The sequence below is a fragment of the Falco peregrinus genome, chromosome Z (assembly GCF_023634155.1).
Source record: "Falco peregrinus isolate bFalPer1 chromosome Z, bFalPer1.pri, whole genome shotgun sequence".
Taxonomy (NCBI): domain Eukaryota; kingdom Metazoa; phylum Chordata; class Aves; order Falconiformes; family Falconidae; genus Falco; species Falco peregrinus.
In genome coordinates, this window is record NC_073739.1 from 11,223,987 (window position 1) to 11,251,616 (window position 27,630).

The 27,630-nt window shown below is 42.0% G+C and overlaps 2 protein-coding genes across 2 annotated transcripts in view; one reads left to right on the forward strand and one right to left on the reverse strand.

Annotated features, from left to right (window-relative positions):
• INIP (INTS3 and NABP interacting protein) overlaps positions 1–27,630 on the forward strand; it is a 230,722-nt gene that overhangs the window by 53,409 nt on the left and 149,683 nt on the right. The window lies entirely within an intron of this gene.
• The window catches only part of KIAA1958 (KIAA1958 ortholog), a 73,043-nt gene that overhangs the window by 14,866 nt on the left and 30,547 nt on the right, over positions 1–27,630 (reverse strand). The window contains exon 2 of the mRNA XM_055790320.1: positions 19,801–21,068. Within this exon, the coding sequence (XP_055646295.1) occupies positions 19,801–20,956 (1,156 nt within the window). The 5' untranslated portion in view covers positions 20,957–21,068. The remainder of the gene's footprint in view (positions 1–19,800; positions 21,069–27,630) is intronic.

Genomic DNA, 27,630 nt, shown 5'->3' on the forward strand with positions numbered 1-27,630 from the left:
ATTTGTGAAACCAGAGGTTGTTCTGGTTCCATTTTTGTTCTACAAAAAATAATTAAAGCATGATATTTATGACAGTAAAAATTATCTTTAATTGGACATATTTTTAAAGAGCTAAATAAATATAGACAGAAATGTACAGTACAAAGTAATGCAGCACTTCCTAACAAAGGAGTTGGCTGGTAAAACTACTACAGAGAATGTGTAATTTACAAATGTACAAGAATAAAAAAAAAGTATAGTTAATATGTTCACATCAGAAGATATGGAAGAAAAGCATCATTATACAGTCTCACCACATAATCCAGCTGTACCTTGACAGTGGAGGTACAATTGTGATAATTTCTTTTCATTTTGCAGAAAAATAAAATTCTGGAAACAACCTGATATTGCTCTGTAAGGCTATACTCAAAGTTACAATCAGTGACATATCGAACCACAATATTCAGATGCTACCGCTACTATGGTTGTTACTGACAGCTGATTTTCAGGCTAATACTAAGATAAATATAAAAAGGAAAGGCTTTTTACATGTAAGTGATTTATGTACTTAAGGACTGTTTTCTTGGCATATGCAAACTATCCGTCTGTACAAGGATGCAGTTTACATGCACATAGGTGGAACTGTAGTTATAAATGTGACAAACCATAATGGTCTTAGAAAATGAACAGCAAATGCAAAGAAGGAAAACTTGAATGGTGTGACTGTACTCTGTAATTGTGAATGGAACATTCCTTTTTCTCTCTTCTACTTCATAAGCAGAAGAGGGGGGGAAAGCCAGTTCTTTTTTGTTCTATCTCATTGCAAAACTCATACATTTTGGTGTCCAGTGCCATAGTAACACTCTCCAGGTGTTTCCCACCCAACATACACACAACAAAGGGATATGAGGCCAGCTGAAGTTCCCGATGCCTGTCTGTCATGCAGGCCAAGCTCATGTCAGGCCATGTAGCATACCCACGCTTTGCAGCACTGCTCAGACTCTTGCTTCTCATGCCTACCCTGCCCTGAAAGCCTGTTAACAGGGAGGGCAGCAGGGAAAGGAAGGTGGCCCTATCTCCTTCCCTAGCCCGTCTGCAATGGGGTGCAGAAATGTCACTGCACAGCTGGGCAGCTTCCCCTTCTGCCCATCTACAATGACCCTGAAGGGATTTCATCCCATCACCTCCACACCACAGCTGCAAAGATAGGCAGAGGGAGGGATTTGCCCAAGGACTTGCCAGCAGAACAGAAACAGAGCTGAGTTTATACCCCCTGGGACCAGGTCCTGTGTCTTCACTGCAAGGCATCTGCTGCATCCGTGGCACTCAATGAAACCTATTGAGAGGGGTCCTCAAACCCTCTGCAAAGCACAGAGAAGAAAGGGTCTGCAGCTGAGGCCTTCAGAAGCTTCCGCAGCCATGGAAAATGCTGCCACAGAGCACTGAGGTTTGCTCAAACTGTGCTCAAGGGGAAAAAGAAAAGGTCACCAGCCTGTTTCAGAAACTGGGTTTAATATTGATATCAAAATGCTCCTTGCAGCCTGCAGTGAAGTCTCATGCTTTAGGCAATGTATAGGATAGATCCTTTGATTATGGCCAGATGCAGGCTGGAAATAAAGAGACAATGCTGTCTGAAGCTCCAAAACAAACATTTACTCTGGTACCTTGTTCACTGCACCTCCACCCTGCGCACCCCCCCCCCCCCCCCCCTTATTATAGCACTCTGTAATTAATCAGTGCTTTGACTGACATCCCACATTTTAAGTACTGTCTCAATATAAACAGCACATATAATGGCTCAGTTTTATGCATGTCATCAATCACTACTACTTAAGAAGATAGCCTGTCACAACACAGCAGTGACACCCAGTCAGTCATTCATGTTATGGCATCCTTCCTTAATCTGCAAAGGAAATTGCCATATCTGCAGTTATGAAACCCATGCTGAATTAAAGAACCCCTGAAATTGCATGAGTGAAACAGTACCCCAGAAACACTGCATTCCTGCAGTGCTGTGGTGTGTCACAAGGCAGGTGGGAAATGTTAAAGATGTCAGCTTCTCATCTAGCCACATCAGGAGAGCTACATCAATTTTGACTGTGAATCCAGCCTGCAGTGCTAGTAGATTATCCTCTTCCTATGAAACCGCGCAAATATCAGGGATATCTCATAACATGGGATGAATGCAGGGAGGCAGTGAGAGCCAATGGACAGAGTCTGAGACAGCCAAAGTTATCAGATGTCAGCTGAGCCACTGTCATCATCTGCATATGCTTGTCATCCACAACAAAACCAGATGATGCAGTTGAGCCTAACTTATAAGGCAGCTCTTTATAGCGTGGGACAGCTGAGGAAGGAGACATAATTCTTCATGTCATTAAAGTCTTACTTCTTCGTTACCTAAGGAGATTTCATAGTGCTGAAACCATATAATACATCTCCAGCTACCATGTAGGCGTAAATTGTATCCAGGCAAGTTTTTCATAGCACCAAACTTTGTGTTTTCTGCTAATTTCATAATCTTATTTTCTGCTGCTGTGGTGGTTGATCCTGGTCACCCCTTAAGCATCTCACAGCCACTTGCTCACTCCCAGCCCCAGAGGGACAGGGAAGAGAATAGAAAGGAAAAGTGAGAAAACCCATGAGTCAAGGCAAAGACAGTTTAATAACTATAGGAAAGAGGAAAAAGAAACCCAACTGATAAGTGATGCAAAGGCAATCACTCATCACCTTCTGAAAGTAGAAAAATGACCAGTCTGTAAGCAATGTCCACCTCCCACTCAAAACCCCTTCCTTCAGTTTTTATTGCTGACCATGTCATAGGGCAGGGAATATCCCTTTGATTGGTCTGGGTTGGGTGTCCTTGTTGTGTCACCTCCCAGGCTTTGTCTACTCTAGACCTAGCTGCTGGGGAAACAGAGTGGGAAAAAAAGAAAGCCTTGACACTGTGCAAGTCCAGCTCATCAGAAGCCAATACACTGGCGTGTCATTAAAAATGTTAAAAGTCACAAATTCAAAACACAGCAGGGTATGTGTGGTTATGAAGAAAGTTGACTCCACCCCAGCCAGACCCAGTACAACTATGCCATTTGGAACACTAATGAAACAGTGCCCAAGACCAGGTGCACCTTGCATCCTTTCTGTACAACCTTTGACAGGACAAGGAGACCATAAAAAATATTCTTTGGGTGCAGTCTGCAAATGGCCCTTGTAAAATACTTACAAGAAACCCATCAACTCTATACATCTTTACTTTGCCTACAGGAAATAGGTAGAAACAAAATCAAAGACCTGACCACAGTCTGGATATTTGGCATTGATTACTTCTGCCCTAGCCATGTGGCCTTGCGACCTTGTCAGAGAAGATTAGGCTGGTGTAACCTCATTCTGTTCCTTACAAATCCACCTAGACTGACAGATAAAGAGAGGCTACAAAAAAGTAATTCAGTCATTATGAGCTCAAGACTAAAAGACATCTCAATTGTCATCACAGTGAATTTTGGAAAATGTGTATGTTATGGTAAGGATCTGACAAGAAGGAAGAACTGTTGAGGTGTGAGATTTCATCTCTGGGTCTGGGTATTGAAAGTGAGCATTGTCTCCCTGAGACAGGAGTGTTTTCAACGTAACAGTTCTCAGATATTTACTTGGTCTTGCTTTGCTGCATCTTGCTGAGACCAAACCAAAGGCTCCTTTGGTCAGGGCTTACTTTTTTTTTAAAAAAGATTTTCTGTGGTCCTGGTGGAAACTACTGAAAATGCAGGTGGGGATCTACAGTAGTTCATCGACTGCTGCGGACATAAACCTCTTTGCTCTCAGGCCTCCACTGCTCACAGCATCAACTCTTCATTGTGCACAGGTTCCAAAACTGGGTAAAACCACAGAAAAAAAATACCACAAAATGCTCCTCAATACAAGAGAACACCTCTGTATCAGAAAGGCCTGGACCTGCAAATTGCTGGAGGGTAGGAGACTGGGTAGATGTCTGATATGCTTGCACCTTTCTTACAGTCTTCTGTAGGCGTCTGCTGTTACGGTCTAAGAAGAAAGACACCCTCATGTTATAGTCTAATTTGTCACAGCTAGTAAAACAGTCTGAACCAACCAACCAAAACTTATGGTCATCATTGATCTACCAAGCCAAGCTATCCATAGTGCTATTTCCTTGTCACAACACAGCCTTTGGAGTCTGTAGTGCTAGTGCTGTCACCCATGTTTTACAGACTAGGAGCAGAAACATAGAAAATAAATTGACTTGGAGATGCATTTCCTGAGGTTCTGCTCCCTCAGCTGCTTGACTACACGGAGGACCTGGTTGGAACTTTCATGTTTCCTATCTGGAAATCATTGGAGTTTCATATCTAAGAACACCAGAACATGGCAGAAAAAGCTAGTAAAACCCACACTACTGTGGGATCTGGGGTAAACTCCCAAACAGGAGTTCGAAGAAATGCTGAGTAGCTTAGATGCCCCTGTTTCAATGTAGCCAAAGAGATAAAGTAATCTGGCAGAGATAAACAGACAACCTAGTGGGACCTGTGTATCCCTGGCTAGCCCACAACCATGGGATGATCCCTCCCACAGAGCGACAGCTGTCTTCTGATCTTTTCATAAACTAATCTTAATGCAGCCAAGACTGAACACTATCAGTTGAGTTATCAAACTCAGGGTTGTTTTTATTTCAGCCCACACACATACACACACTTAAGACTCCCTGAAAAGGACGTAACCTCTGTAATTAGTTATAGCAGGGGGAAAGACGCTTTCACTACAGACAGATGTAGATTGTTAATGTTCAGAGAGGGAGTTAGTGGGAGTCATGATCCTGAGCTATTACTGCAAACAGTCTTAAACTCTGCATAAGGTAGGCAGTGAGATCTCAAAAGTACATTAAAAGTAAGGTGGAATTTTTGGTGGTAATCATATCACCAACAAAAGTCTCTGCCCAATTTGCCTTCTGACTAGAAAAATGCTTCTGCAGCAGACCTACTTCCACCAAATGCTTTCATTCAGGTTAAAAAGCCTAGTTAACCACACACATGGCACCCCATTATCTCCTCATTGGAGCTAAGTGTGCTCTCTCCACTCCCCAGCACTTTGCAGGTTGGCTCTTGCCCCTGTTCTGCAATTACTGAAAAGCAGTGATATCCAACCTACAGCCCATGGCCGTATGCAGCCCATTAAAACAGTTAACATAAACCACAGCCTACTCCTACCTTTTTTTTCTCCTGTACCCACTTGTTTCAAGAAAGTATCTGCAGGCAAATGACATTCCCAAGTCAACAACCGCAGCTGGCAGAGACCACGCAATGGGGTCAAGTCAGGGCAGGGAAGGGCTGGGGGACCCTCTGACAAATGTGCCCTCCTGGAACCAGTGCTACAGCTACCCTGTCGGGAGTGGCTGAATGCCACCATCGTACCATGGCATCCCCGAGTATCAGTCTTTCTGCATGCAAAACTTAGAAAGCTGATGGCTGGTTTTCACTGTATCAAAGGAATAAGCAAGTGAAAGCCATTCTCCCATCTCACTGCCGAAGAGTGAGGGTGAGGGTAACTGCAGGAGGTCCCTCCAGCAGGGCTCCCTCTGAGCACTCACAGAAACACCCTGAGATTAAGAGACAGGGAGAACTAAATGCTTGGAGAATTTGATTTTTGGCACTTTTACTGTCTGGTACAGGCTAACTTCCCTGGGGCAACTCCTACACACACAGAGTAGTCAAAGGCTTAAGTCAAAAATACACATTTTAATGTAATTATTTCATATCCAACAATAACCATTTTTTAGGAAGTCCTAAGGCCAAATAAAGCGTGTCTCCTGTGCCATAATAATCATACTTATTTACGCTTAAGCTTGTTGAGTCAAAGTCAAAAGACAGGGGAAAACCCTGTGGCTGCCTGGAGACTTTCATCAGGTTTTGACATCTAACAGCTTCTGAGCTCTGCAGGATCAAAGGATTAACTTGTTAGCTGCAGATTATTTAAGCAGAAGAAAGTGCTCCTGCACTTTTTCTTGAATTTCTGCCCTACCCATCTGATGTTGCTACTAAATTCTGTTTAACAGTTACAGTTTCTCACTTCCACTACATTAAATCAAAGTCTACATAGTTTAACATTTTCAGAAAAGCATATAAAATCTATAGTACAATACAATTTATTAATTAAAATCCATTTATGAAAGATGTTTTCTGGCAAAACCAAATTATGCTTCTATTCAGTTAACCCTCTCCAACAAAATAATCAGTGAAATATTTTATGATTCTAAAATTAAAAAGCTTTAGATTCTGTCAGTGAAAAAGGGCATAGATTGCAAGCACAAGAGCATAAGAATATTTATACATTGGTATCTCCATGAAGTAAGAGTCACTAAAATAATCTTTAGTCAACTGTACATTTTATTGCAAGGTACAGAATGGTCTGATAAGTGGATGCTCGCTCGGACACTAGTGTTGGTTTTCAGTTTCTGTTCATTTTCACTACTTTGTCACCACAACAGCCTGAAAAGATGCAGGGTGCAATCTGGCTGCTGGCAAAGTCAACAGGAAAATTCACATCATTATTAATGGGACTACTGCATGATCCTCAGATGACAGAAAATTTGTAGCCATGACAAGGGATTAAGAATTTATGTCCTCCTATGACTGACTGCATCAACCTTTTAAATAGTGGATACTAGCAATCACAAATGAACAGCACCAAAACCGCAGTGCTCTAGGGACTTGGATTTCTACAAGGCTCCCTTCCTGGCTGTATGTGACATCTGAGCTATTTCAACATAAAGGTACTAAAAATCCCTTTTCTAAATTAAAAAAAAAAAAAAAAGTTTTTATTTGTTCAAAATACGATTGCCACTTCATCTAGTTGTCTGGTTTTGGTTTTGTCAGGGCTACTGGAAAAGAGAAGTGTTGCATGCTAGTTTTACCTTACATTTCATTTCTTCCACTGGAGTAAGAGACTGTATCATTTCCTATCTCCTTTGGAAGCTGTTCTGTGATGCACTGGTGTGAATTGCTGCAATACAAAATGGGATGCATTTCCTTTGTATCCTGACAGCGGGGCTACTCAGTTCTTACTTATCCAGATCTCACTGTCATTTGGCAGGAACAAATACAGACTCCAGCTCTCCCAGGCTTGCATAACACTGCAGCACTTCACGGCAAGATGCTACAGCTGCTCCCTGGGGCACAACATGGGGACCAGCAGAAGATGTTTTGCAAGAGCACTGGAGAAACCCATAGATCTGGTACTTGGGTGATGTCCAGGCAAAACGTACTTGGCTCACAGCTGGACTGGAGTCTGCCATCTTAGCTGCCCTGTTCCAAGTCAGTCACTTGGATTACAGCCAAGCCTGGAACCAGTTCCAGGTCTACCTGCCCTGCCTTGTCTCTCTCTTCTTTACAAGAGGTTTATAAAAACAAATTCTTTTGACACATATAACTGACTGAGGTTCAGGGACCCAACTTTTCATAGAAGTGGAGGATATAAAAGCCAATGCTTGGAGTTTTCTGTACTGCAAACCAAAAAACATTAGAAAACTTTAGAAAAAGTGAAACCTCTTTCATTCAAAATAACTGACTAAACTTTCTTCACCTGTGTTCCCTTCTAACACATAATTGCGCCCCCTTCAGAGATCAGGTTAAAAAAATCAAGTAGATTGCTGAAACTGAAGTGCTGCTGGAAGTTGGTAAGTGGCAAACACAACATAGTATGCGAAACAAATGTTAGCTTTATGTTGAGCATGCATCTTTACATTCATCCAAATAATCCTAAAATAATTTACAGCTAACTCCACTTAGAAAAAGCCAAGTATTGATTTTAGTTTAAGGCTAAAGACAAGATAGGTTTTTTGCCATTTTCTTCATGTTAAATATTTAACTCTGGAAAATAGAATTGATTTTTTACCCAGGTCTTTTTAACAACACAGTGCAATCTTGCCCTTTTGAAGCATGTTATTTGTTTCATGAGCTGTGGCAAAAGGAATCAAAGGAGTAGGATGGTGAGTGTCTAACCTACCCTGAGAACTGCAAGCTGGATGATGCACAGCAGAAGCAATGCACTCATTTTCCAAGAGGACTTGGCTGGCTTGGCACTAGCCCAGAAAGTGTTGCATACATGTCCTCAGCAGAATACTTGTTTTTCTCCCAGATAAGTTTCCAATTCAACAAAGCATATTTTAAGTGCGTTCTGGGTTGGGGTCCCTGTATTTAAGTATATGTTTATGTAGAAATGTAGAAAATAACTGGACTAAGTCATCATATGTTTAGAAGGTGGAAGAGCAGCACACCTGAATAACATTTATAGTATAAGATGACTTGATTCAAAAGTTAAGAGAAAAAACAGTAAGAAAAAATCAAAATAAGGAGAGAAAAAACTGTAAACATCTGAGAAACACCTCCTTTGAATTAAGCTTAGTATTTAAAAATGAAACATGAAAAGAAAAATATAAATTCTTATGGCACAACCCCATTTCTTACAGAAGATGCTATATTTTCCATAAGGTTTTGGGTTTTTTTTTTCATAAGCACCTTTACGTGCTCATACAGAGAAAGCCAGCTTTACATGTTTAAACAGTTCTCACAAGTACCAGTTGCTCAGACAAAATTTAACTAGTGGACTGGTTTGCACAAAATCAGATACAAATTTATATGGCATTTTGGAAAATCTGGTGCAGTGCAATTTTGTGCCTCTGCAGTTGCAAGCCCAGTGGAAGAAGAATGAGAAACAGGACACAAACATGTGTCCCTTTACAGTTCAGTCTTCTCTTTACATGCCACCCCACAACACCAGAGGCTTAACATGGTCTCAGCTATGGCCTACCACCATTTTAATGTCATTGCATTTAAGAGCTAACTTTAATAACCATAGTTGAGAAAGCAATGCAAGAGGTCTCAAAGGGATAAGCCAGGGCTATGAAGTTTGCCCACTTTTGATTCATTCCAGACAGCAGCTGAGAAGCAAATTTAGGAAATACGGGAGGAAGATATAGAAGGGGGAAGAGAAGGAAGAATCAGAACAAAGGGATGTGAAAAAAAGAACAACCCTGAAGAGGGTGATTAAAAACAGATGAGGATCCTCATCATCTGAAATCTAATTTATATCACTGTTTCAGAATGAGGCAGTCTAACCGAGGAAACAAGCAGTGAAACAAAGAAAAGGAGTATGTAATACATATTTTATTACATTCATCATAATAAGCTGCACTTTAAGTCTTGGCCAAAGCATATTCTTAAATCAAGCTGAGAATGTGAGCAGCTTCAGACTTAAGAGCATGAGGCCCACATGACTGTAATTAACATAATAAATCATGCCGTGGAGCTCTCTACAGAGGCTGACAGTGCTTAGTTGATATATTGCTTATTAGAGACTGCAGACTTTTTTCCTTCCATTTTATTAAAGTGCCATTATTAGTGATTCAAGACGTACTCTTTCCTATTCTGGCTGAAGTATCTGCTGCAGGTGTAACAGGAAATGTGTTGGGAGTTCATGCTGTTGACTTCTGGTAACAGACTGCAGCACATGCACCCTGAAGAACTGCACTTCAGTACCTTTTCTCCTACCCGCATCTTCAATTTAGCAAAGTACTCAAATCACCTTGTTACTGAGCTTAAAGTTTTAGTTCTGAAATTCTCTGTTGGTGATTGTGCCCAAACAGGCCAATTTGCTTTTACCTTGCACACCGTGTATTCTCCAGTATGAGTGAAGCAAGCTATGAAGGGCACAAACTCTGTGAAGAGTTTACAACCTTGCCTAACTAGTTTCAATGCACACTTTTAATGCACATACTTCCTTTGTCTTCACTAGGTCAGAGAGCAGAATTTAAGGACCAGATCTTTACACAATTCTCCAGAGAGCATGAAGTGCAACACATGAAGTGAAATAACTCCTAAGGTGGATTTTTTAGCATGTTTTTCTGTTTTAAGCCTGTACTGAGAGTCCTCTCCAATTCAGAAAAAAAAAACACCTTGAACTTCATTTTCACCTTTGCAAACAACTCTCACCATATTAAGAAGGGGTGGAAGTTAAAAGACTTAAAGGTCCTACAACACTTGAGGGAGACTCAACAGCTGGGCAGAGGGCAGAGACACGAACACATGACAACTTGCAGACAGGCTACAGACCTCAGGTGTTAAGATACTCTGGCAGCTGCCTACATGCCCTGGCTGACCAAAGCACACACACTTTGTCCAAACTAGCTATGGCACGTCCAGGCTTTTGTCAGCACAAGGAGCCCTAAGAAGCACAGGAGCAGCTGGAAATTCTGCACAGAGAGGAAACAAAGAGATAAGGAACACACATTTGTCAGGAACCAGGCTGTTGTTCATGGCACAAATAGTTTATTCTGTCCTTCAATACATGTTTAAACTTACTTTATCACAGTTTAATTGAATAGATATTTAGCCACATTTTGCAGCTCAGCTTGAGTAAAGTCTCTTTAAATAAACTAAGGAGTTTCTATTTTTTTCATACACACACATACACATCTCTTAGCTGCTCAGAATATTGTTATTATTTCTCTTCTGTAATTACATTGTCAGAATTTTCCTGTTTGGACTGTATTGTTATTTCTATAAAAATAATTTGTTCTTCTGTATAGGATATGAACAATCAGTTCCCCTGCTACTGAATGAGCTCATACCAAAACCAACACCAACTAATTCATGTAACAGGTGACATGGGGTATAGATTAATGGATATAATTATAGATGTATGTTAGGCATATATGTCTATTTTATTATGCACTAGCACAATAAACAGATGCCTTTAACAACAGTACAAATGAATGGTAAATGGAACAAGTTATTTGTCAAACTAAGTTTTCTGAGGGGTATCTGAAATCAGGGGCAACTGAGGCAAAGACACTTCTTTATACAGAGAGAAAAAAATAAATGTAAACCTGTGAGCAAAAAGCAAAGCAGTTATCAGCATACAGATGTGAATGCTGCGCTGTAATGCCAAGAATAGTTTTCCTGTCTGTTAATTTGTTTTCTTGGATGTACAGTCAGTAAGAGAGAAAGTCCCAAACAAATGGCAGTGCTTCATTTCCCAAGAGTCAATGACAGAAAAAAATCCCCGTAACTTGGTATATCCACATGACTGAAGGACAGAGCTCACCACAATCAGAAGACAGCTCCAAGTGGTGGACTAAATCAAATTATTCCCATACAAGAACATCCATGCTTCTGTGGTTCATTCATACCACTATCCTTGATCAGCCACAGTAGTAAAGCAGAGATGAGGCAGATAACCAGTTAAGAGAGAGGTGAGTGTAAACAGAAAATTGAAGCAAGCTACTAAAAAATCAGAAATTAACAACCTTATTTTTCACAGGCTTGATCTTTGGGCACAGGTATGTCTTGCTTGAAATGATTCAGTAATACAGCACATTCAGCTTTTGCACTGAGGTGATATGACCTGGGTCAGAATAGCTCAGAATAAATTTTTTCCTTCTCTGAACAAAACAGAAGGCCAGGTTTTTGCTTTCTGACCCACCACTCCTCACCCCCACACAACTCAGCAAGCAAGCAATTAAGTTTTATTAATCCTTAGTTGTATGGTTTCAAGTAATGTTATCATCATTAAGACCTAGTTAGTGAAAAGCAACAACAGACCACCATGTCACTGCCAGTCATCCTGAGTTTAACCAACAGGAAAACATACAGTATTTCTCTCTGTTTGTGTGAATTCACTGTTTAAATAAGTTAGTAAAGGTAATGGGAGTGACAGGTATATGTTAGAAGTAAGATGCAGCCAATGCACTTAATGGTCAATGTATAATTAAGCATATAACATAAAGGTTTCATCAGACTCAGCAAGGTCTTCAGCACCACTTTTTACATTACATGCATGCAGGATGTCCTGTTCCCAGCTCCCACCAGGGCCAGGATTTGGTGGCAGCCGGGACGTATGTACAGCTGCCTCTAACACAACCTTTGTCCAACCATTTTTGCAGGGCAACACTGCTTGGCTCCAGACAAATGCAAACTCATCTGGGAAATGAAAATATAGCTCTGCCCACCTGTCCCACAGAGGCCACTAGGCACATTCAAGATGTTCAGAACAGCCAATGTCAAAAGCCACTTTTGTGCGACCAGTTAGTGGAATGCCCAAGCAAGAAAGATTCGTCAGGGAAAGTAGGCATTTCAGTTTCTCTCTCTTCAGGCTTTGATTTAATAGCCTGGTTCACACTTCCTGAAAACAGCATGGGCATATGCATCATTTAAGTATACTTTATCAAAGAAAGATGGATTTCAGCACGTTTCAGTGCTTCCAGGATCTGGGTGTCTTAGCAAGCACTGCTTTGTGCTGTGTCAGCCATGGTAAAATATCTACCATCATGCTTCTCTTTTCTTTTCTGGAAAAATTCAAACAATAATTTATGTATTCAAAATTGTTATCTTGTTTAAATAGACAGAAAATAAACTTGGAAAATTGTACTGATCTGTTTCATGCTCAAGCAGGTTCTAGGTTCACTGCAAGCACACAAAAAAAGATGACAGAGCAAGACTCACTAAAAGAGAAAAAAATTAAGTATGAGGAAAATGGGAGAAATGAGAAATCACTGTGTGCTGCCTTCACAGAACAGCTGGTGCAAAAATGGCATGTTGTCATCATTGAGACAGTTGAAAACAGTTCTTCTCCAGGTTTACTGCTGCTCTTAAAAGCTTAGACCTTGAATAAATATGTGAAATAGTTCTATAGATATATTTGCTGAAGTACCAGCCTCATCCAAAGTGGAGAAACACTCTCAAAAAGTATCCTAACCTAAAACGCCAAAACCTTTTCCCTTTCCATCCCAGCACCCCATCCAAAGTGCCAAAGGAAAAAGTGCATGTCTGAGGGCCTTCCAGTGTCTCTTTTGGCTGCTGTGCTGCACCTCCTCTGCAGATCCCAATCTGATCCTGCCTCGCCTCTCTTTTCTTACTTTAAGGCAGACAAATTATAAGATGAAAATAGCTCCAAAACTAAACAGAGCAATTGCAAAGATCACATAAAGAAAAAAGATCTCTGATCAAAACCACCATGTTAAATAATCTTTTATTTCCTAAAAATAAAGTGATGTTCAGTACAGATTTGTCCGGTTTCCTTTGTTGTTTCCATATGTTTTCAGGACACCTGGAACAAGCAGAGGCCTTATTTTCTTCCTTTATATACCAGTATCACAAAAGGCAGCATTTCGCACAGAACTGTTGTCTAAAACACCTTTAGTGAAAGGGAGAGCATAGCACCTAGATCATGCTGGTCTTGCAAAAAAGATTTATTAATTCTCACTTGTGTTTCTTATTTTTTGCTTTTCTGCCTTTTGCGTTGGGATAATGGGGAAGAGGTTACATTTCTGAGTCTGAAATGAGCAGTGATGTTCCAGAACACAACATGGGCAGTTTCTCTTCTCATATGACACTCCATCTTAGTTAATACTGTTTGTGCTATGGTATTTTAAACTAAGAATATGTCAAATTAAATGTCCACAATTCTCAGTGATGCAATTCCTCTCTTCAAAACCCCAGAGAACATCCCTGATTGTCTGGCAGCTGAACTTGGCATGCTTTACAGATTTAATCCTTAAAAACTGCTGGGGCCTGCCTGCAACAGATACTTCTGAGGGTATGGATTCAGTTCTCTCCTAGCTATAGGCAAGCAATTCCCTCAGACTGCACGGAAACTACCATTCCTCACCTGTTGCAGAGGATCAATAGGCCTATGCAGCTCTTATTGCAGGACAACTCAAAGCCCATCCCCAAATGTCTCCCACACCGATCTACTTTCCGAATGAATAATCATGAATTACTTCCTCCAAAATGTGTGTGTGTATATATACAGTAACGCTGCTGCATGATGACTCTGTGTGCTACAAGTAGTTCCACTCAGAAAAGGTCTGTGGGAGTGGGGCAACAAGCCCTGACAGCAAGAAAAATATCAGCTTAATCTCTTATTTGCGTAGCTGCTTTGATAAATACTTAATACTTAGGACAAGAAGACGACTGCCCTCTACGTGACAAGTCCACCATTGGTCTTCAAGGTTGCAAAGAGGCTGGCATGAGCCTTCTGTGTCTGGAAAGAATTTCCACTAAAGTAAATACATATGGAATCCTGAAATAGTGATAAATATACTTCTTAAGTACAGTGAAAATCTAAAGATGTTGCTATACTCGATGAGTCTTCATTTCAGTGCTCTCCTGCAACAATTACTAACTTGATAAATGCTGCTTGTAGGAACAACTTCACAAAATATACTCTGATACTAGAATTATTAGTACTGTGCTCTAATTATTTTTTTTTATTTGATTGTCATGCTGTGTACCCATATGGTAAAAGGAAATAGATGACTACTTTGCAAAGGCTGAATTTGTCATTTTTATGATACTGTCCTGCTTTTAAAGAGAACTACCTTACAATATTATAGAGAAAAGTAATATCAACCTCATTAGCAAAACTTATAGAATAAAGCCTCTATAATATTAATGTATAATTTAACAGTATTTGGACACAGATAATTAAAGGTGGGAGTGGGCTGGCAAATCCATGATGCAAGATCAGAAGGCAGTGGCAGTGCAGGAGGTGATTAATCAACTCACTAGCTTCCTTTCTGGGATGATTAAAACTATAATGATCTCATCTTATTCTTCTAAATAAGCCAGGCCCTTGCAAATGAAAAAAATAATCACCAAACTATGTTTTTTCTAAATATCTGTCTCAGCACTTACTATGTTTAGTTCAGCTACTACAGCAAGAATAGATATCAATTATGGGACCTAAGGAGTCACCAGTGGACCGTGAACTCCTTAGTCCAACAGAAAGAGGAAGAAACTGTCTCACCCCTACATACGTTTAATTGTTTGCTTGATCACATTCAGTGGCATATGTCCCTGGAGACAGGCTTCAGCAGTGACTTTAGCCAAAAGTCATCAATCTTCGTATGTAAATCACAAATACAGAGACCAATCAGTAATTATTTGAGTGTTCCTAGAAAAGCTCAAATAAAGTTTTTTAACTTCTTTCTGATATGATTGTTTGCCTTGTGTTACATTCCTTCTTGGCACAGTTCCACTGGACTTGGAAGAATTACAGCAGGGATTAATCTCGCTCTTCTGTACATATGGCTGATGCTTTACATACCTCTAAAAAGAGGTATTATTTTTTCTTGTTTGCACTTCATTGGAATGTGCTGGCTGACATCTTTTTTGCCTTGCAGTGTAAACACTGATTTTGGAGTTTAAGCTAAACCTAGTCAAAATTGGCAATTCATGAGTTGGGGGGGACTTCTTTCTTCCCTAAGTCTTGTAACATTTTGAAACTCATATGTAAAAATTATATCTATCAATAAATATTTTTATGTATCAGCTGCTCTGTCTTATCCCACAAACTCATATAACAGCTCCTAATCCATGAGTCTTATGATCACAGAGGACCTCATTCCCATTTAATTTATACCCACACAATTTTAGGGGCAGCGGGGTGCATCCTAGTTCTTTTCATTGCAGAAAAATACTTTATCATCATCCACATAAAAGCTCTACATCAACATCAGACAACCCCCAGAAGCACTGCATTGTATAATGGTCATGTCTGGATAGAGACATTATATGAACGCCTGGAACCGACAGGGATGTCCACACGGAGAGCCGAGTGAGAGTCAACCCATGAATCATGAAAGGCTGCAATCCTTGCTCACACCTTCCCAAGATGAGAGCACAGGAGCAGAACAAGACCTTAGTCACCAGGCTAAGCTGATCACCAGGCACTGATCTGGGATCCTGGAATACCAGCTACAGAGCAGAAAAGTGCAGGGAGTTGCTCGGAGCAGAGACAATAGAGTCAGCAAGGCTAAGTACTGCTCTCAGCACAGACCAGGGTATTTGTTCATCACAGCACGCATTCAACACCTGATTCTATTCAATAAACACCGCAGAAGGACAGTGTGTGGCATGTCGACTAAGAAAGCAGTGGTGCTTCTGGACAACTTAATTCCCTTCTAAACTCTGCAAATGCCTGTACATGTAAAATATCATCCAGCAGCCTGGCAAATTCAGTGATGGGATATGCATGAAGGCATTGTGATAGCAACCACAGAATATGATTTGCCACACCTCTGACAGAAGCACCTACTCTTTGCTTTCTGCACATTTTGTACATATGGGTTTAACATCTTTTGGTGCATCCTTATGGAACTCTTTGCTCGTGTATCTATAGTGTTGGACTAATGTTGGACCAGTGATATCTTGCTGCACTATCTTGTTAATCCAAAGCACATATTCACCCTCAAGTCTTCAGGTGGAAAGTGAGTATTCTTCATAAATATTTTGGTAATTCAGCTTCTGAAGTAAGCCTTACCTCTCAGAGAATCAAAACTTGCCTTCCTGCACAATAAGCTCTATCCTCCTTTGAGCCATAGTCTTCCTCTGTATGCTTCTGCAGTAACACCAAATCTTTTCCATTCATGGTTTCAGACATCCAAATGTTACATGTACTGCAGCCTAAAGCATCATGATTCTTACCTTCCATCTTCACTGATGTGACCAACCTTGCCCTTGCTGGTTCTTGGACATAAAAAACAGATCAAGTATTAGCAGAAGACAAAAGAGGCTGTTTGGGAAGTAGAAACTGCAGAAATTCCCTGCTCTACACCACTGCGAAAATCTGTCTCCTGTCAGATGTAGATCCTCTCATTTATTTCCACCAGAAAAAAAAGGACTATATATACCTATATATATTCTTGAAGGCTTTGCTGATAAAGTGGTATAGGACAATCTGAAAATTCACAGATGAATGTCCACTTATTCTCTCTGGGCTGAAGTTTAAAAAAAATAATTAAGTATATTCCACAATGCTTAGATGAAGACCTGAACCCAGCAGATACCAGCGTCTAGCCTCATTGAATCTTCATTGGGATGCCATTCCACTTTTAGGACACAAAAATACCTTTGTGAAGTCCCTGCTTTCACATTCAGTTGTCATGGTTTAACTAAGGAAAGGGATGGGGGGGCGGAGTTTGAAAGAGGAACTAGTTCAGAAGTATAGTGTGGATTAAACTGGCCTAAGCTAATATATATCATCAAGATTTTTGATTTCATGAAAAACGTCACTCAAAAATCCATGACCTACAAGATAACCACACGTGGAAACTATCAGCTGTGTCTGATACAAACGCAAGGATATGTCACTTAAGCTAAAACTCGAAGTGATATTTCTTGCTGGTTAGATCACACCCTTTAATCATAACATCATTTAAGGCCTGAGTCCTGCAAAGACCTCACAAACATACAACCAGTTCTAATGGGACCAGAAGCAAGGCTTCACATATTATTTTAAAATTAAGTAACACTTGGTAGCAGACAAGGCAGAATTCAAATTCCCTGCTTACTTTCAACTGTACCTTTGTTTCTGTCTGTTTAGAACAGAAACATTTCTACGTAGGATAGACAAACATACCCTTGTAGTTCAATATATCTCAAATTGTATATATCATGCACCACTTCCAGTACATCACTCTTTGTTAAGAGACAACCTAATGAAATCACTGTATATGAGCAGAGTAGAGCAATCACTCTGATCTTTAATCAGACCTCCACATTTTATCTGCAAGACTGTACTGTGCAGAACTACACATCTGTTATAAATTCACTTGCCAACATTGCCCACTTCCCTGAAACTTAAGCATTTATTAACACCAGCACTTCTTTCCCAAAGGAGCAAGCTCTATGGAAATCAGAGACTGATGTATTGAGTTTTAGTCATATGTCAATCATTTACCCTAGTTAATATGCACCTCCCTCTGAGTACAGTAACAGCATATTACAATAACACTATACTGGGCTGAGAAAAGGAACTACATAACACTTTTTGAGAACACAACAAATTTAAGTATTGAGAACATAACTGTGAACTGGAATTTGGACAGCACACTGAGATAACATTAATGTCTATGCAAGATGTGCTAGGAGGTTTTGAGGGTTGATTTACACAGTCAGCGTAAACTCAGATGCAATCCCACTTTGTCCTCACAGTGAGACACTAGACATAGACCAACCCTACTCTGGAGACTATATAAATATGAAAATGTGTTGCTGCATCCATTCTTGTAAGGTTTAACCCTACTAGTAACGACTGCTAACCTTGTTCTGCTTCTGAGGACCTGACAAAAGCGGTTTGAAAGGGCTTGGATTTTTTTAATGATTGTGTCAAAAGTAAATCACTTCTCCCAGGTAACACACACCTATCAGGACAAATTCTGCTAAGGTTTGTATTCCATTGTCCCAGCTTGCAAATTTGAGACTGAGCAAGTTTCAGTGGCAGACTGGTAGAAACCAGCTCTCATATATACAGCAGTGATATGCTGTAACCTGAGAAATGCAAAACAAATAGGTTTACCATGCAATTCAGATTGACATCAGGCATCTTGTATCTCTCATAATTAGCTGAGCAGAATATGTTCTAAACTAGATGGAATCTGTAAGAGAATTTCCATGAGGGATGTTAAATGACAGGACTACTGCAAAGTAGCATCCCAAAGATATAGCCACGCAGAAATTAGTTCCAAAGAAGAGGGTTTTTTTGCTGTAACTAAGACAATTATCATCCTTTCTGATTTCTAATGCTTAGTTTGGTTTTGCTTAGCAAAACCAGGTATTTAACTTTGCCCATTGTTTTATTTGGCAACAAGATCTGCAGGCTCTTGCCAATTAATAGATTTACTAGTGTTCAATCAGGTTTCAGGGTGTCCAGGTTGAAGTATCATCCAGGCTGTTAAAGTCAATGTCTTTAGTACATTGCCACAAGGACCGCAATATAGGCAGGTTTCTCCCCCGCCCCCCTGCCTCCCGCCCCTACATTTTGGCTCTGCTCTGTTTGATCAGATACTCCTAGGCTGAACTGGCAAGGGGAGCAGATGGAGAACTCGCTCCTGCCCTCGCCTGCTCCTGGGATAGCACCATTCACCAGCTGGAAAAGCAAAGTCAGCCCTGTCTTGCGCTCAGGTCTAGAGGGAGCTGGACAGCCTGCTCAATAAAGAGATTTCCTCCCCCTCCAGAAGATCTACAGCCAACACCGAGTTATTTTGCACGTGGGATAACCATTCAGCAGAAGTATGCCGTTTTAACATGCTCTTTATCCAATAATGTTGACCTGTTTGTGACGATTCTCAGTGCTTTGGCAGCAGCAAGAGATAAAAAAAATATGAAGGACATGGGTTTTGAGAATTTCCACTGAGAACAGAGAAAAATAGGAATTTTTTGGACTTGGATTAAAGTTTAAGTATTATCAATTTCATGGTTAAAGTTGTGGCTGTCCTTATCTCTGCAAGCTGCTCTAACGGAAACTGTAATAAAGATTTACAGAAGTGCAAACCTCTTTCCAGGTACTCTCCTTGTGCCCTTCTTTGCCTCTCCATGTCAAACCACTCTTCTGACAGCGTGAAGGCAACACCCAGCCTGCAACTCTGGGCTCCAGTGGCTGAGACCACTTCTTTGTGGTTCATCAAAACAGTGCATGGCTGGGTTTCATGTCCTCCCCACCCTGTGCATACAGCAAGGTGGCTGCACCCCATATCCCATGACACAACTGCACCCAAAATGGACCTATAAACCTAAAAGCGTGCTTTCCCTATAGCAGCAGTACACTTTGTCAGGCTCCTGGCCTTTGTTCAGTTGAGGTCTCCCAAATCCTTTTGAACTGGGGGCTGTTTCTCTATCTACTGACTTACGAACCAGTGGGACTGGGGCACCCTTGTGCAAAGCAGCACCTCCTCTCTGGCCACCCTGTCACCAAGCCATGCCTGGGGGGCCACCCCCAAAAATGCCTCCACCCCTGCACTCCTGCCCCGCGTCCTACCTGGCACTGACTGCGCCGCTGCCTCAGGGGGGGCGGTGGGGGCGGCATGGGGCTGCTGCTGGCTGGAGCTGACCTCAGGCTCCGCGCTCACCGAGGGCGAGCTGGCTGCCTCGCCCCCTGGGGCTGGCTGCGGGGTGGGCAGGAGGGTCTCCTCGGAGGCTGGTGGCTCCTCCTGACCAGGCAGCTGCAGGGCTGAGAGGGGGATGCTGATGGGTTTCCCGGCAGCTGCGGTGGTGTTGGAGCTGGTGGCTGGCACCTGAAGGGCCGCCACAGGGCCACCGCCTGCCCCCCGTGCTGGGGAGGCCAGGGGGCCCCGGGTCGGCCTCTGTGTGGCCAGCCGGGACATGCCCAGGGGGGAGGTGGAGAGGCGCTGCGGGTCGGGGTCGGGGCCCATGGCAGGCTGGGGCAGGGCCCTGGCAGGGCCCAGGCAGGAGGGCCCAGCCTGGGCCTGCGGCTTGGGCTTGGACATCTGTGTCAGGGCCAGGGCCGGCCCATCAGCACCACCTGTCAGCTCAGCGTTAGCCACTATGTAGTAGTCCTCAGGGAGCTCCTGCTTGATCTTCTTGAGCAGCACCTCGCCACCACCCTCATCAGCAGGCTGTGCCTGGGCAGCGGCGGGCAGGCCAGCAGCTGGCCGCTTGCGGGGGCCAGAGGGGGCCCGGTGGGGGTGTGGCTCAAAGTCACTGTCCTCATCGGTGACTGAGGACTCGCACACCATGTCAAAGAGGGTGGCCTCATCCTCGTACTCCTCCACGGGCTCGCCTAGCTCCGACGGCTCACTGCAATAGGAGAAGTCACAGGAGTCACGAGTGCGGGTGCAATCCAACTTGGCCTTCCCTGGCCGGCCTGGGTAACGCTCCAGGGGGCTGGCCTGTGCCTCCGAGGGCACTCCCAGCATGCTGGGGCTGTCCGAGTTGAAGCTGCGGCTGTCCTGGAAGCAGACACGCTCCTGGGAGCCGGCCCGGCAAGTGGCGGCCAGGGGCCAGTGGTAGGCATGGCCAGCACTGCAGCCCCACATGGCTGTCAAGTTGCCATGGGCCCCCTCGGAGAGCAGGTGCTTGAGGTTGGGGATGAGGCTGCAGATGGTCCCGTGGCTGTGGGCCCAGCTCACCAGCTTGGAGAGGTTTTCAGAGGAGGTGTGAAGGCAATCCTCCATGGTACTGGATCAACAGCACCTCACCACTGGGAAGACAGCTGTAGACGTGGTTCAGATCACAGGGTCCTGGCAGTCACAGTTGTGTGTTGCCAAGCTCATGCTTGCTGTTTACCTGCAAACAGAGAACAAAACACCACTCTTCAACATTCTCAAAGCAATACCAAGTTTGCATGGACAAGTGAAACATTTATAAGTTCAGCTAAACCCATTTCACTCTCATCTCATGTGCTCCAAAACACACTTCTCAAAAGAGTGCATGCTTTTAAGTGGTCTCATTTCTCATTCTGCCTGCAAAAAATCTGTTTTTAAACCCAAGGGAAGGAATACCCCTGCAATACAGAACTAAACTAAGATAAAATGGCTTTTAAAATAAGCCAGTTCAGTATCAGTGGCAATATGATTTGAAACTTACAACTCTGACAAAATGCAGATGCAGCCCAAAAGATAGTGACTGTGTCTTCATACCTAGGAAATTAAAACTAAATAAAATCTTAACATATACAATTCATCTTGAACACCAGGGTGGCAATCAAGCACCAACTCAGACACTTCCTCTGCACCTGATGAAACTTCATGATATTTTACATCATTTAGGCACATTTCTCAAATGCATCAAATGTCTCCTTTGCAGCTGAATTTGAGAGGCATTGAAATGAAGGTCAGAAACTTCATTTTCAATATAAAGAAAAACCAAACAAGTTCACCCTTCACTGAGCTATACTGACAGTCATCAGTTGTCCAAAAGCTTAGGAGAAGCTGAAGGGACCTAAAACATATAACTTGTAACCTTCCTTAAACTCTGAGAGTTAACCTTTTTCTTTTTTCTCTTACTGTCTGTTTTCCCAGATCTAAATCATGATTCTGTTCAAGACAAACACTTGAGTTGCTGTTTTCATCAGAGCAGTTTAGAAATTTTCAGCACAAGGCATGGACCTCTGGGGCCAAAGCCATGAATCCTACAATATTTCAAGTCAAACATAAAAATACAAACCCTATCACATGTTCATCTTTCCCTGCCAGGAAGTTCTTCCTGCCCACATTTTACAGCTACTTCCCAGTCAAGGTCTCATCCCACACAAGACTGCAAGCCCTCAACTTCTCAGGACTTCAGTGCCAGGAATTTGTAGGAGATGTTGCAGTTGTTTCTCTGATCCACATTTATTTTATCACCATAAAAACAGACAATGAAATATGATGCAGGAGGTGCTTCATTCATGTATGTGAACAGACGGGAAAAGAAGGAAAAAATAAAATAAATTTAGAGATTAACAATTCTTCCAGTAAATGAAGAAGAGCAAAGAATTGTAACATAACTCAGCTAAAAATACTGCAACAGGTTACAAGAAACTTCTTGGACTGTAGCTTTCTTCTCCCTGAGTTGTTTACCAAGGAATCTTGTTACGAAAATTCAACGATCTGGGTAGTGAGCTTCTGATGGTATACAGGCATGGCTACGAGGTATGTCTGGAATTAATGGCACGGGGCTTGGTCACTGCTTAACAAACACCAGGGCATTGCAGGGGCTGGGGGCCAGGCAGCTGAGGCAGCCCCCACTCTAGGCACTGGACACTGGACCAACAGACCCAGGGCAGGCTGGGCTGTGTTATTAAGGCTCCTGGGTGTGCTCAGGACCTTGACAGAAAATTAAGGTTGCAGTGGGAATGCCTAGTTTATATATGCCTGTTGGTGCCTCATGTTGGCTTTAAATCATCTGTTACTCTAGGAGGGTTTTCACAGGAATACTGGTGTTAATAATTATTTTTTAACTTTATTTTGATTATATCGTTCTATATATATATATATAACACATCCAGATTTAAGCTGCAGTCAATGACCATTTTCCTGTTACCGAGGCATTTTATTACTTAACTACCACAATAACAATCTTCTTTTTTTTTTTTTTTTTAACCACAAGCAAGTGAGAGATAGTTAGTCAGATGTCTATACAGATGTCCTATAGCCATGACCACAATGAGAAAGACAGCACACACCCATTTTCACACAGATTCCACTACTGGGATACTGGATCCCTCATTAGTCTGTTTCTGAGGTGGGAAATTATTATCCTCTACTGTAAAGATCCTTAAGGACCATGGCTGAAATAGGTCAAAGTCAACCATGAAGCTCTAGCTGACTTCAACAGGTCCAGGTAACTCACAGTTGAGAGGCCTGTGAGAAAGTCAGCATGTCACAGATGGACCCCAACACATAGCTGTTACCCAGGGTCAATCTCTCTTTACACAGTAGTCTTACTGTCAAAAATGAAGGTTGAATTCCTGGAGAAGATCAGTAATAAAAGAGCTCAAATGACTCAGAATGTCATGGCTGCTGGGTACAGACTGGGCTGAAAATGTTTTGAGGTTGCTGCTCAGCTAAATTAACAGAGATTAAATGTAAGTTTATATTCCCCTAATGGTATTCATGTTTCCTATCTCACCAGCTGTTACCTGCTAGAGGTCACTTTTTCAAAGAAGAGATAACATCTTAATACAATTTCAGTTTGGTAAATACACATTTTAAATTATTAATCATCTAAGTGGAACATTTTTCATTAAAGTAGTCAAGGAATACCAAAGAAACTGGAGCACTGTCAGATGATTGCAAAGTCTCGGCGTCTCTCTTTGTATACACTTGATGACAGAGAAGTCACCTCTGGCGACTTTTTAATCTAAAAGTAACTGGGAACCTCTGCTCATTTCTGCAGGTCTGTTTGGAGGCTCTCCCATACCTTCTCCCTCCTGTCAACATGACCTGCAAGACTTGGATATTATTCTCATCTCATTTATATTTTCACACAGGCAGAAAAGCCCTTTACATTTTTCCCAAATAAAATGCATCTTTCATGCCAATGTTATACCTCATTTTTTTTCCCTGTCCTCTTCTACACACGCATTTTTATATGCAAAGTGAACTGTGCCATAGCTTGAAAAGACACCTATACAGTGGCTAACAGCCCCTGCAGAATGCTTACCCTAAAATCAACACAAATTACTACCTGTCCACTTACTTGCTCTTCAAAGTCACCTGTCAGCTAGCTGCAGGTAACCGTGTTCGCTAAGGGAGGTAAGGAGGCTGTGTATCAATTGTTTTGCAGCCTTCATATGCCTGCCCACTCAGTTTTGTTCACCAGGCAAAGGGTGGCCTGTCCAAACCAAAACTGGAAACAGAATGGACAAACAAGTACTGCCTACAACTCCCTCCATGAGATTCACTATGGGTCTTTCTTCCCCATCCCGGTGCTACGACACAAGGGCAAGGTCAAGAACGGATCCAGCTTAGGAATTCCTAGATATTTTGCAAACTTCTAGATATTTTTCCAGCATCTTTGAAGTTAAGCATGACACGGAAGTAAGTCCTGGATAATGGATGAACAGGAAGAAGGATATTATTAGGAAACAGAGTTACAATGGTATAAGATTCAAGTTTGGTTTTGCAGTAGATCAAGCCAAGGTGCATGGACAGAGAACAATTGCTACAGCAGTAACTCAAATCCCAGTTTCTATTATTGCCCACATGAAACCCCAGCAATGGTACAGATCTCACAGCATCACCTGCAACACAGAGGCTGTTACATGACCAGTGCCTCTGTGTGATATAATAAATGCAGTAGGTCTCCACTTTGTAAACCTTTTTGCCACTGGAAAAGGCTCCCCTTTTCAAATATACAGCTTTAAAACATGTAAAAGCTGTCTGTTATACTTGGTTATTTGTTTTAAACCGTTTAAAGATACACTGTCTATCTTGACAGGGGTCAAAATCCCCAGGGCATCCACATTTCTGCTGAAATTCAAAGACATGGACTTAGAATGCACCCTGCCACATTTGAAGATATGGACTTACAATGCACCCTGCCACAGAAAAAAACACCAAAAGATGGGAGGAGTACCACCATACTCACACAAAGCAAAGAGGACAATCTGAAAAGTGAACAGCGGAAAGGAGGGAGAGCTATAGTCAGGGCTATAGTCAGAACCTACATCAGTGCAAACCGATGGGAAAGCATGGCGCTTCTCAGTTGCTGCATGACAAGGGACATATCTTGGGAAGTCAGAAGGCTCAGTTTGACTGCAGAACCATTTTCCGCATGGGAGAATGAGAGCAGGTCAGCTGCCATAGTCTAGACATTTTGTTCAGGGCTGAAAATCCAAAGAAAGTTATTCAGAAGCAATGTGTCTTTGGTTCACCAACTGCAGCAGAAGTTGACAACGGCACTTTGTCAGGGAGGGACTCACACTGTAGAAAGCACAGAAAATCCATCATTATCTACCTGGTTTCTTGAAGAGGAACTTTGTCTGCTCAGACAGCACGCTGCTGGTTGACAGTCTGCTCTTTGCTAAATCCCATTTTAAAGGTTATATAAGCCCTTAATTCAGACTGGCAAGATTCAATAAGATGACTCATGCTTAATAACATGCTAACGTGTATACTTTGAAATCATACAGTAGCTGGCAAAAACACACTGCATCTTCAATGTGAATAACACTGGTTTCTTTTTTAACCGTATTACAGATGGTGAAGCCATAATCTTCCACAGCACTTTTTTGCAGTTCAGAGCCTAGCAATATCTAATTCAGAGTTAAGCATGTGTGGGTGCTGGAAATTCACTGCACCAGCTATACAGACCCTAAATTAAGAATCCTATTTTATGGCTTGTTTAGCTTTTACGACCTCATTTACAACATGTTGCTGTAGTGACTAATGTGTACAGAATACATGCTACACCAGAAAGCATTATTGCTGCAAAACCATACCTTGAGATCTGTTAATGCATTAACTGGAGCATAAATTGATGTGGAAAAGAGAGTATTTTCTGTATTCAGAACCAGATTTTTGCCAGAGGAGACCTGCTTGGTGACCAAAGGTAATGAAAAACAGCAACCTCTAAAGAGCATCCCTCTTTCACGTGCTAGGATGGGACTTTGCTTAGCTAGTTTGATGCAGACAAAATTCTTCCAGATTTTACATGCAGCAGTAGAACTGGCCCTTTGTTATGACCCAAAGAAGAAGCACTGACACCAGGCAAGTCCCAGGAGCAATAGCAGTTGGTAGCTGTAGCCACCATGAACCCTTTCCTTTATCCCATGAAGAGAATGAACAAACACTGTAGGGAGCAAAGACCTGGTTACCCTAACTGCCTCTTCTCCTTTGCCTCCTTGTGCATGAGAGTGTTGCAGAGCAGTTTTTGGTTGGGACCTCATGGCAGGTTCTTCAGGATAAATGGGGAAATCTAATGTAGCTTTCCTGGATAGAAGGCAGCAGAAATAGGATGCAGTGAAGAAGCTGAATGCAAAAAAATGAGATGAAGCAGAGGTGTGCAGTGGGGAGTGGGGTGGGGAGTGGGTGTCCTCCAGCAGCATCTGCACACTGAAACGTAGGTTTCATGGACCTACAGCTCAGGGAGGGTGATGGGTGCACTTTGTTGTAAAGAAAGCAAGAACCCTAGTTGGGACCCTGTCCTCTCACAGACTCACAGGCAGTTAGCAATGGATTTGCTTCGCAGGGTAACAGGCAAGTCATCACAGACTAACTTGCATCACACAAATGTATCTTTGAAACTCTATTGCCACTACTGATTAGCATTTCAGGAACTTCCACACTGATTCCTGTTCAAGGGATAGCCGTGGCTATATTAACCAACCATTGGGACACAATCCCAAGGCTGATACTACTGAGAATCATCTAAAAAGCCCATGATTCTCAAGTAAGACTACAATGCAAAAATTATTTTTGTTAATAATAAAAAGTAACCTTTCTAGTTTCACAGCTGTATAAAAGCTCTAAAATCTGAACCCTAAAATATTAAAACACAAGTGTAAAAGGTCCTGCATTTACTCATTTTACATAGCATAGAATTGAAATCAATCTTAAAACAGCTGAAACCTGTCTTTTAAGTGTTTTTATGGATAAGCGATGTTTTATCAGCTTCTAAATTCAGATGTCCCAGACCTTTGTGTGTTGGGCTTTGCTTCTCATACTATCAAAAGAAGTTCAGAATGTTTTAAGTCCTCTTTGTTTCCAGCTTCTCTGCCCTGGCCAGACTTAGTGGGCTGTTACTACATCACCATCACTTCATTTTGAAGGATCTTTGTTTTCATACTTAGAAGTAAGGAAACAGAATTGCCAGCTAACAGGTTATGAGCACTGTGAATTAAAGGTTTGGCCACCATGGCATAAGTATCTCGCTCATTCAAGATTTTAGCCAATGGACAATATTTAGGGCTTCTTTTATTATTAGCATTTCTTAAGCCAAATGCTCAACATTGCTAAAGAACTGAAGTCAACAACAGCAGAATCCAAATGCCCATTCATCAGAGAATGCAGAGCAGTACTGAGGTCCCCACAAGATCCTGCTGCAGTCCCAGAGGCCATGCCAGCTGTCAGTCCAGGACTGCACGCAGTATTTCTCCTTCCCAAGGCAAGAGGCTGAAGCAGACTCAGCAGGAGCTGCTGCCTGCCCCAGATAGCGATCTCCAAATGATAGAGGCCCTAGCCACACAACAAGGCACCCAAAATCATGCCACTGCTAACTAACTTCCCTACTATCTCCTATGAGGGGATTGCTACTAACAGCAGAGTTAAAAGCTCAGCCTTTTTGCCCCAGTGTTTTGATTTCTTCACTGATTTTGCTAAGAATATCATCAATTTGTTAAAGGACCAGGATGGACACTACTTAT